This window comes from Poecilia formosa, unplaced genomic scaffold (genome assembly GCF_000485575.1).
Source record: "Poecilia formosa unplaced genomic scaffold, Poecilia_formosa-5.1.2 Scaffold565, whole genome shotgun sequence".
NCBI classification, from domain to species: Eukaryota; Metazoa; Chordata; class Actinopteri; order Cyprinodontiformes; family Poeciliidae; genus Poecilia; species Poecilia formosa.
The window spans coordinates 234,333-245,258 of NW_006800504.1; the positions used below are offsets into that span (position 1 = coordinate 234,333).

At 41.9% G+C, this 10,926-nt stretch overlaps 1 protein-coding gene across 1 annotated transcript in view; it reads left to right on the top strand.

Annotated features, from left to right (window-relative positions):
* Nucleotides 1-10,264, top strand: part of LOC103129669 (supervillin-like) — a 49,337-nt gene extending 39,073 nt beyond the window's left edge. The window contains exons 13-29 of the mRNA XM_007540841.2: nucleotides 180-352; nucleotides 1,547-1,702; nucleotides 2,181-2,317; nucleotides 3,114-3,261; nucleotides 3,343-3,488; nucleotides 4,302-4,477; nucleotides 4,688-4,823; nucleotides 5,686-5,986; nucleotides 6,081-6,235; nucleotides 6,339-6,441; nucleotides 6,870-7,077; nucleotides 7,159-7,292; nucleotides 7,372-7,527; nucleotides 8,465-8,608; nucleotides 8,859-8,971; nucleotides 9,070-9,225; nucleotides 9,315-10,264. Coding sequence (XP_007540903.1) covers nucleotides 180-352; nucleotides 1,547-1,702; nucleotides 2,181-2,317; nucleotides 3,114-3,261; nucleotides 3,343-3,488; nucleotides 4,302-4,477; nucleotides 4,688-4,823; nucleotides 5,686-5,986; nucleotides 6,081-6,235; nucleotides 6,339-6,441; nucleotides 6,870-7,077; nucleotides 7,159-7,292; nucleotides 7,372-7,527; nucleotides 8,465-8,608; nucleotides 8,859-8,971; nucleotides 9,070-9,225; nucleotides 9,315-9,401 — 2,629 coding nt within the window. The 3' untranslated portion in view covers nucleotides 9,402-10,264. The remainder of the gene's footprint in view (nucleotides 1-179; nucleotides 353-1,546; nucleotides 1,703-2,180; nucleotides 2,318-3,113; nucleotides 3,262-3,342; nucleotides 3,489-4,301; nucleotides 4,478-4,687; nucleotides 4,824-5,685; nucleotides 5,987-6,080; nucleotides 6,236-6,338; nucleotides 6,442-6,869; nucleotides 7,078-7,158; nucleotides 7,293-7,371; nucleotides 7,528-8,464; nucleotides 8,609-8,858; nucleotides 8,972-9,069; nucleotides 9,226-9,314) is intronic.
* Nucleotides 10,265-10,926: the final 662 nt, after the last annotated feature.

Below are 10,926 nucleotides of genomic sequence, written 5' to 3' on the forward strand. Positions count from 1 at the left end.
ATGTGTCTTTCTCTTTTGCCCTGGTGATATTTATCACCTCTGATGCGTTAGGAAATATTTGCTTCCACTTTTCCAGTTTTGCACTAACACAGTTTTGCTGTCCATAAGTGTTAAGAAAGCAAGATTGTATTTTCTATTTAATATAAATAAAATACTTCTTTGTTGCAATTCGCCTCCAGGCTGACCTCAGCGGTAGCAGAGCACAAGCGAGCGGTGCGACCAGCCAGAAGGAATCAGGGCTCCAGGAATCCCCTGCGGGCTCTCGCTGCCCGTAACGACATCCGGCAGGTTTACACCGAGCAGAGGCTTAACGTGGCGTCAGTGGAGACCAAGAGGATTCAAGTTGAGAGGAGTAAGTCTGCTCACATTTCCCTAAAGTAAATAAGATATTTACCTAGAGCAATCCGGCAAATAAGCTGGATGACAAAGCAGTGAAGACGCTCTTCTGGATTTTTCCACGTTTAGCTTCTCTTAATTTTCACATCCGTGAAACTTCCTGTGACACTACAACCAGAAAGCTCAGCTTATGAATGGGATTTTGTCTGGTAGACCAACACAATATGATGTAATTGTGAAGTGGAATAAAAGAGATTACTTTTTTTTTTTTTTTTTTTAGAAATAAAAATCTGAAATGTGTGGCCTGCATTTGTTTTCAGCCTATTTTACCCCAATACACAATCCCACAGTGTAAATGCAGCTGTTCTGTGAAGACTTGGAGGTTGATTGGAGGATATTGGATACGAAGGCGCAGGCTGGTCTGTGAGCTATGGAGGATTTTAAAATAGTCATTTCACATAACATCCCATGCTTTGAGGATCTCTGAGTCCTGCTCATCTCAAAGGGAAAGAGGATGGCCCAACTACAGACAGCAACACATTGCCGTTCACCTAAACTGGGACACAGGAGCAGCTACGTTGCTAATGTTAGCTCTGGAGGAGCTGCATATATACACAGTGAGGAGCTGCTGGGAGAACAATGACTCGAATGCAGACCACAGTTTTAGTTTGACTAAAAAAAAATGTTTTCCTTCATATTTATGCTCAGGTTTGTGTTGGTCTAAAGTTTGTAATTATAGTGTGACAAAATGTTTAAAAAAAGAAAAAAAAAGCCAAAAGGATCTGACTGTACTTGTTCGCATGGAAACTGAAAACATGTATTGTGAAAATGTTGAAGCTGGAGACAAGTTGGGTGTATTTAAAGATGATGTGGTCAGCTGCTGGACACTTTCATGCTACGTCATAGGTTGTTTGCATGTCTGCACTCTGTTGCTCTGCAGACTACTCTTGCTTCAGCTTTTCACTTGAGGATGTGGGCAGGATTACAACACGAGCGTTGTCTAATGTTGCTCACATGAACCAAGTAATACGAAAGCGTGACTCATCTCTAGCACTTTCTACTGAAGTATTGTTGATGCTTTTTAGTCATACTATGAAATAATATCTTTGCCTAAAGCGCAGAAATGACTTAATGCCTGAAAAGAGGCACTACTGTTGGTACAATATAATAATCACGTCTTTGTTTTATTTCGTTTTCTTTCCCCACAAAGTGGCGAAACATTCCAACTTGGCGGACGTGGCGTTGGCCGGGCTCGCCAGCAAGGAGAACTTTCGCAAGGTCAACCTGCGCAGCGTGAAGTCCACAGAGGTCGTGACCAACAACAGCGCCGTGCCTTTTCACAAGCTCATGCTTATTCGCATCAAAGGTCAGAAAACACAAGGGAATTCTCCGTCTCTCTGCATGATGCGAAACATTAACGGTGTCCACAACTTCATAAGAAAAATGACTGGTTTATTTTGAAGAATCAAAAAGAAGTTACTTTTGTAATATGCTGGTTAAAGTTTGTTTTATTCAGTCTAGAAACATTTGTATTTTGAGAATTTGTTTGTCTTCTGTCCTTCCCTCAATCCTTTATTGTGTCTGCCCTTTTTTCTGAACTTATCTCCTTCTATGAACCCTTACGTCTTCCTTTCCCTGCCTTGTGTCCTTACTTGTACTTCGTTCCTTCCTCCCAGTGTCTAGTATCTCCCAAAACCACATTTAAACCTCTTCCTCCCACCGTAGAAATACCTACCACAAATTCATTTTGAAAATGGCCACAGACGACTGACAAATCTGTCGTTCTAAATGAAAACCGTTTCGGGACCCCTGGTTACGGAAGTGAAAGCTGCTGCCGTCCGCAGGTCGGAGGCACATCCAGGTGCGCCTGGTCGAACCGACGGCGCGCTCGCTGAACAGCGGGGACTGCTTCCTCCTCATAACCCCGAAGCACTGCTTTATGTGGAGCGGAGAATTCGCCAACGTCATTGAAAAAGCCAAGGTACGGAAGCTCACACTGAATCAAACGCTTCAGAGTTCCCCAGAAGGGGGTTTTCACAACTTCTGTTGACATGTTTAGACAGGTAGCAGTTCACCTGGTGAATCATCTCTATTAAACAAAACAAGGTCCTGCTGTGGGAAAACCTGCTGGAACATTAAGCAAACAATAATGCTTACAAATCTCGTATTTGTTCTGTTTTTCAAGCTCCTGGATGTGACTGCTTTAGGCTTTTCAATACAATAGCAGCTATGTTCTCAGTCGCTTTATCATTTCTACAGATGTTAGAAGAACAATGCGCAAAATGTGAGAACAGTTTGACCAAAGCCTTGTTGTTTGTATTTGCAGTCTGATTCTGTTTTATTGCATGCAGACTGTCTGCTGAGGAGAATGCAGCAGAGCCAGTCCAGGTGCAAAAGTCGAATGGAGCCACTAAAGGCTGTCATCAGGTTTAACATTGCACAACATAGCATGACATACGCTGTGCAGACTTTATAATAGTAGTTTGTAACTCATTCTACTGATTATGCTGCTAAACCCAGATTTCTGACTTTGAATGAAAGGCATTCTGGAGACTCTGAAGCTGCTGATAAGTTCCAGCATTTTATTTATTTTTATGGGACGCTGTAAGTCGGCGCGCAATCATTGCACAATCTGACATGCCTCAGACTGGTAGCAGACTGTCTGGCGCTAATCTAGGACAGGATTACGTCCTGCGTGGAGCACTTTGAAGATACCTGCAGTAAATCCTCCATTTATGCACATATATGATGTGTTGCATGTGCTTCTTTTCGGCCAGGCATCAGAGATGGCGTCTTTTGTTCAAGCCAAGCGGGACCTTGGCTGCAAGGCTCCCCAGGTGTCCGTGCTGGAGGAAGGCATCAACACTGAAAGCAGATGGGCCAAAGAGTTCTGGAGCCTGATAGGTGGAAAGACTAAATACAGAGGTATGAAAGTTTTAGATGAGCAGAATAAGTAGACGGGTGGTCCCATTACTGACATACTGCATCTGTGCGCGTGTGTAACAGGGGCAGGGGACCCAGAGGAGGACGAGCTCTATGAGAGTGGGGTGGTGGACTCTAACGGGGTTTACAGACTCCAGGGAGACAAACTGGTGCCTCATGAAGATGCCTGGGCCTCCATCCCCAGTGTGTCTCTGCTCGATTCTAAAGAGGTAACGTCACTAACAAACATATCACTGTTAGAGATGCACCAATCAGTCAACCAGAGATCAGAATCAGGAGATTTTCCCTTGATAGATCTGCAGGTTAGATGCTGAATTATCATTTTTGGAGGTAATTCTTAAATTAATTTTATTATCATTCATGAAGTAGATCCAAAATCTTAGGTTTACACAGTTAAAACCAAATGTTTACGTAAACTTTCTAAAAATATCCATTGTCGGTCATTTAGGATCATCAGTTGAATGAATTACTTCTACCACCTTTATAACTAAATTAGTGCAATACTTCGATTCCCAACTTCAGAATCTCTCCTCCTTGCTCCCTCCCTCCACTTCCTGTTTATTTCCAATTTAAAATAGACACAAAATTTCTGTTTACCATTCTGTTTCTGACACGCTGCAAATAGAAATAATTTTGGCAATCCTAAATTATTAGGATTGCCAAATAATCCTATTATTATTTGGATTATTTGGCAATCCAAATGAGAACCTGTGTTCTCATTTGGAACACATGAGAACCTGCGTTATTTTATTTTATTTTATTCACTACAGGGACATCATTTGACATTTAGTCCCCTCTTCATTTCCTGCTGGGTGTATCAAAGAGCCTTTTCTTCTTGGCCTTCATCACCTGAATTATTCAGAATGAGACAAAATCCTGAATCAGAATCTGACATGAGAAGCCAGATTGTTGCATCTCCATCTCCTGATCGTCTTTATCGCCCATTTTAAATGTTTTCTGCCGTTTCTGTAGCTAAATTAGCTTTTCCAATCTTCTTTTCTCCTGCTAAACCCACACACCAGGTTTTAGTCTTTGACTTTGGCAGTGAAGTGTACGTATGGCACGGAAAAGATGTGCCCTTGGGTGACAGAAAAGTAGCTGTCAAACTGGGCAAACAGCTCTACAGCGGCAGCTACGACTACAGCAGCTGCAGAGTCAACCCTCTGGATTCCTCCTGCAATAATACGGACGTACCTCAGTGAGTATGACGAGTTAACGACACCAAAGGACAAGATTAGATGATGACTTCTGCTGCTCGCCTTTGAGTTGTGCATAAATATGGAGAAACGTCTGCTGCATTGTTTCATGTCTATTTGGTGCCCCCTAGTGGTTAATCTGCTCCAGCACAGCTGCACACACACTTGGCGGCATGTGTGTTGTAGTAAGTGTGTTTGTGTGTGACCTACAGGAAGGGGGAGGGGCGTCCCAGCTGGACTCTGTTCGGCCGGCTGTCAGAGCACAACGAGACGTCGCTGTTCAGGGAGAAGTTCCTGGACTGGGCCGAGCGGAAGAAAGAGGAAGCGGCTCAGGCAGAGGAAGTCAAGGTGGGTGAGACCGGAACGAGAGTCACCAACCGTACCGGTCATAAAGCTGATTGGAGTCAGTCAGTGTTACCGGTTCATGGTTCGTTTCCCATCGTAGCCTGATCGGCTGTAGACATCAGGACACGTTTTGGTAAATTAATTGTAATAAATTACAGTTCTAATTTTCAAATGCTGTTTTAGACGGAAAGCATAAATAATTTTGCTAACAATGCATAATCAAGCTCTAGTTCTTTTTTGCTAATTTGTTAGCATAAAAGTATCAGTATTAAATTTAATATAAACACAGGGCGATTTTATTGTTGTGTCATCATATTTGTAAAAGTTAATAAATGAAAATGTCAAAAATGAAGGACATTAAATTTAGCCAATTAAATGTCCTTAATTAAAATTAAAAATCCCCCCACACCCTCAAAAGTAGAAAAAGCAGAAAATGTGGAATATCGTATTTAAAAAATAAATATTATCATGAACACATTACCACATATTTCTAATTGCTATTTTTTTTTTCAAATAGCAATTAGAAATATCTTTTAATGTTGTATTTTTTTCCCCCTCCTTAAGATGGAAACTAATTATTTTTTATCAAGTGTGTTTACTACATTCATCATAGAAATAAATTCTGTGTATTTGGAAACATTTACTTTATATTTTTCAATGTTGAAATGATCTGCCAGAGAAACTGTAACTTTTTCATCACTTTTAAGAGATTATTCCCTTAAAGAAGCTCCTGTATATTGTTGAAGAGTTATTTTGAAGTTAATTTTGAATTATTTTAAGTCTACTAAGATATTTGCTGCATTTTTTTTTTTTTTCGAATATGCAGAAACAAAACAAGAACCAAGTATTTTGTTGTTGTACTCAGAGCCCGGATCATTCCACCCTGCGCTCCCCGCTTGACTTGGAGCTGCAGCCGTGCGACGCCAAAGCGCTGCTGGACAACGAGGCCGACCCGGTGCGGACCGTCCTGGAGGGCGTGGACGTGCAGCGAGGCTACGGCCTGGTGAAGACCGAGGACGGCAGGCAGGCGGAGCTGGCCACCGTGGCGGTGGAGGCGTGGCACATCAAGGAGCACGGCGAGGAGGAGCTTCCCGAGGAGAGCGTGGGCCAGCTCCACGAGGGCGACGCCTACATCATCCGCTGGAAATACTCCATCACCACGCTCGGTGAGTCGCGTGAAAACGAGTCGAGCCGTCAGAGGGGAGAGAGAGCGGGGCGTCTGATTCACCGGGTCACGCTGGCTTTTCTGACTTGTCTCAGTCGGGAAGCGGCAGAAACCCGGAGAACTGAGCACAGCGGCTCCCGGCAGAGAGAGGACGGCGTGTTTTTTCTGGCAAGGCCGGCACTCCAGCGCCAGCGAGAAAGGAACGTCGGCCCTGATGACCGTGGAGCTGGGCAGCCACCGGGGGTCACAGGTCAGCTCATCACCAAGTGTCAATAAAAACATCCAAACACATGATGCCTCCTCCTCTGAAATGTTCAGACTTCCATATGCTTGTTTCTGATTGGCCGGTGCAGGTGTTGGTGACTCAGGGTAAGGAGCCGCCATGTTTCCTGCAGCTCTTCCAGGGAGGACTGGTCATCCATAAGGGCAGCAGAGACGATGCTGCCAGCAGCTCAGGTACAAACGGGTCACTTCCTGCAGCTGACAGGGCTCCTGCTCAGGAAAGCATCGTTTGATTTCAGGATTTTTCCTGTGTAAACCCAAGATTTAGATTTTCTTGCTCCTGTCCTTGCTTCCTTTGCGTCCTTCTTTTCTCCCTTTATTCGTTTCTCATGTTGCTCTTTCCTCTAATCTATAACTTCTTTCCTACTTTCTCTCCTTTATTAATTTATTTCCTTTCATTCTTTACTTCCATCCTCTGGTTTTCTGCAAGTTTCTTAAATAAAACCCACAATTGCAGCTCATTGTGAACTTTTGTGCTTTTTATTTTAAATAACTAACAGCTCTTCCTGTTTCGTTGAACTTTTCCATAAAAACACCCAGGAAGCTCTCGGCTGAGCTCCCATATCCTGACTGCAGTAACACCCTCTGCTTGCTGCATCCAGGTGGCTGGAGGCTGTTCTGCGTGCGCGGCGAGGCCGAGGCCGAGGCCTCCCTGGTGGAGGTGGCGTGTGAGCGTGCCAGCCTGCGTTCCCGTGCCAGCCTGGTGCTGCTTAACGCTCAGAAAGCTCTCCTCTACCTTTGGCACGGATGCAAAGCCCATGCAGACGCCAAGCAGGTGGCCAAAAGAGCAGCAGACAAACTGAAGCAGAGGTAGGATTTGGGATGAAACTGAAAGGTCTTCACAGCCTCACTGTCTCCTGAAGGGAACTCATAGGTCTGCCTCTTCCTCAGGTGTCCCTCAGAGCTGGGACTGAACAGCAGCAGTAAGCTGAGGGTGGAGGAGGTGGAGGAAGGCTCTGAGCCGGCAGAGGTTTTGAATGCTTTAGGCCCGCAGGACAAGAAGGCTTACGACTGTATGCTGGAAGGTAAGAGGGGTGGGGGAGGTCGGTGCGCTGGTGGCGAGTTAGCAATGAGCTAAATGGAAGACGTGTGTTTGTTATCAAGATCCTGGAAAGTACAACTACACCCCCCGCCTGTTCCGGCTGAGCGCCAGCTCTGGGATGTTCGGATGGGAGGAGCAGCTGTACTCAGCCAGGGTGACGGAGGGCGTCATGGCGATGCCCTTCCTGCAGGAGAGCCTCTACTCCGCACAGCAGCCAGGTAACGCTCCAACAGCTGCACATAGGTATGGCAGGCAGTTTTAGCATAAAATCAGCTTCACCACACGTAACAGTCCAGATATCGGAAATTGGTTCATGAATAGATGTATTGGTAAATTCAGATATTTTTAATTATATTCTGACTTGTATAATCAATGTCATAATTTATATGGAAGCTTTAATGCAAGATATCTGCAATTAATTATATCCTGAAACGTATATTTCAGATATCAACAAACTATGACTAGACATAAAGTAAATTTAACAAATGTAATTGTTTTGACTAGTCATATTTCTAATTAAAGATATCTTAAATGTATTTTTATATGGGAGATATAGAGACCTGTAAAGATGAATTGGATTAATCAGTTATGAAAAATCTGCAAAATGTGCAAATTATTTTTATCTGATTAATCGTATCAAATTAAATAATGACTAGGCCAAATTTAATTAGAAATATCTGTAGCTACAAGTTTGACTAGTCAAAATTAATTTGAAGATATCTCCGAACTATTCAGAGATTTCTTTAGACAGATTTTCTATTTGAGATATTTTGAATTAACTGGTCAGAGAGATTAAATCCATCTTATGTTGAAAAGGACTTCCAGAGATATTTCAACATTTTTAAACAATATATAAGCAAGTTTTTATTTTCTGTGCTTTAGTGGGTTGTTTGTTCCTCCTGGTCCTTGGTGTTTGCGTTAACTCTCAGGAACCACAAACAGGATTGACCACATGCCTCCATATTGGAGGAGCAATTATTAGAAAGACAAAAAGGAACATTCCTTGTAACATTAAACCTGGGAGCTCTGTAACTTTACCTCCTAAAGTTATTCCTAGCCTGACTTTCATGTACTTTGTTTACAGCAGCTGTTTTTAACCGTTATCCGTTTCTGCTGGATTCCTTCTTACGGTTTTTGTTCTCATTTCTTCGTCAGCCTTGTTTCTCCTGGACAACCGCATGGAGGTGTATCTGTGGCAGGGCTGGCAGCCGGACGACACCCAGAGCACCGGATCTGCAAAGATGCGCTGGGACAGCGAGAGGAAGTGCGCCATGGAAACCGTGCTGCAGTACTGCAAAGGTTAAAGTTGACACACACGTGCATTTTGGCCCTTTGGCTCAAGTGACTTTTTAACTGTAAATGTGCCAAAATGCAGAAGTCATCCATTTTTTTTTCCTGGAATAAATTCCCTTTCCAAACAAAAAGGCTGATTTCATTTGGTTTTGTTTAAGTTTTTATTTTTGTCAGCAGTTTTGGCTCAATATAATAAAACTTAAACTTTTAAACCAAAAATAAACATTTCGGTTGCTATTTTCTTGCCGACTTGCAGAAAAGAACCCCCGGCGCCCCCCTCAGGCCTACCTGGTCCTCGCAGGCTTGGAGCCTCTCACCTTCACAAACATCTTCCCATACTGGGAGAAAAACACCAGCATCACTTCTAAGGTCACTAACAAATACATCCTCGTCATCCTCCTCCTGTGTTTGTGAATGTTTTATATTAAGTGTGTGTGTGTGTGTGTGTGTGTTTTAACAACATGCAGACTGGAAGCTCCAAGAGCAAAGTGATCCTGGTGAAAGAAGCTCTGTCCAAACTGAGCAAGCAGCAGTACTCCATCGAGGAGCTGACCAGGAAGCCTCTGCCGGAGGGAGTGGACCCGCTACGGCTGGAGGACTACCTGTCAGACCAGGACTTCAAGGTACCACACCCCCCACTGGGCTCAATGTGTGTGTGTGTGTAAGAGAACCACGTTCTGATTTCTGTGTGTCCCGTTTGTTTTCCCGCAAGACGCTTTTCGAGATGAGTCGCGTCGAGTTCAACGCCCTGCCAAACTGGAAGCAGCAGAACCTGAAGAAGAGCAAGGGTTTATTTTAAAACTCTACACACACTCTCTGTTGTTTTTTACTCTTCTTTGCAGCTTTTATTACATTTTTATTCCTTGTTTTTTGTTTTAAAAAAAAATTGTCATATGTAAAAACTAAAAAATTTAAATGTACTATTATGTGGTTTTAATAACTTTTGTCCCATTTTACATTTTAACCAACGATTATGTGCAATTAATCTTTTCCCTTCACACTATTATAAATATGTAAGATACTGTTAATGTTTGTTGAGGTTTACTCAGATGTGTTAATTATTGTTTATGGTTTAAAACCTTTTTTTTTTCCATTTGAACTGAAGGAGCAGGCTCTGTCAACAGGGGACAAGACTGCTCAAAACAAACCAGATTGGCTCAAACCAATCTTTTTGCTTATATAACTAACTTTTTAACAATCTATTTTTTACTGTTGGACCAACTAAAACACTTGTATTGTTTGGTACTGAATATTAACTCTTTATTTGGGCTCTTTTTGACCTCCTTCTGGTTGTTTGGGACCAAAACTAAGCCGTCTGTCTTCATATACCATTTGTTCATTTTTTTTTTTTTTTTGAGCGCTTGTCTAAGTTTGGGTAAAATCTGAACTTTAGAAGCGTTGCATGTGTTACATTGTGACTATGAGAGAATGTGAGTAAGAAACTGCTGCATAAACTTGCCTGTATTAGAAAACTCAGTATCTGTTTTTTTGTGTTGAAACGCCACATAAAAAACTGCCGGTGAGGTTTTAGTTTTGTTTTTTGTAATGCTCTTTTCATTTGTTTCAATCTGTTTGTGATAAATTTGATCTGTATTATTGGTCAGGTTTGGGAATGAGATGATCAGTATTTCTTTTAAAATAAAAAAATATATATATGTATAACTTGGAAGTGACTGTTTTTATTCGAACATCTACTTATCACAAATATTCACTCAATTTATAAACTAAAAAGATAGTTCACTGTTAACATTGATCAAAATAAGAGAATCAGATTAAATTCAGAAAGAAATGTCTTTTAATGTTGCTTTTTTTGTTACACCGATATCCTAAATGCAGAAGAAAGTTGATTTCATGAGTTAATGGAGTATATCCAAACACTGCTTTGAGGCAAGTCAGCAACTTGAAACACATGAACAAGAACAATTGGAAAGCTGGCTAAATGGAAGTTTTAGTTTTGGTAAAAAGCTGCGTATCTCCAGACATTTCCAAAGGCGGAGTGAGGTTTCATCTTGCATGTTTCTGCAGCTGTTCAGATAAAGTTCCTCTAATACACTTAACTGAAACATTAAGGCTGCAGCCTGGAAAACAAAAAGCTGAAATATTCTGAAACTTAAACTTCATTAATTAGCATTGTTATGACCTATAAACTCTAAAACACCTAATATATGATTATCGTTCATTGGTAAATTATAATTTCCATCCATTTTGTTTTTCTGTCAAATGTAAAGAAAAGAGTTAAGAATATAATTTGCAAACATTTATGCACTTATGCCATCTTTTTTTTTTCTTGTCCTGATTTTGCTGCTCTGTGATGATTGTAGAAT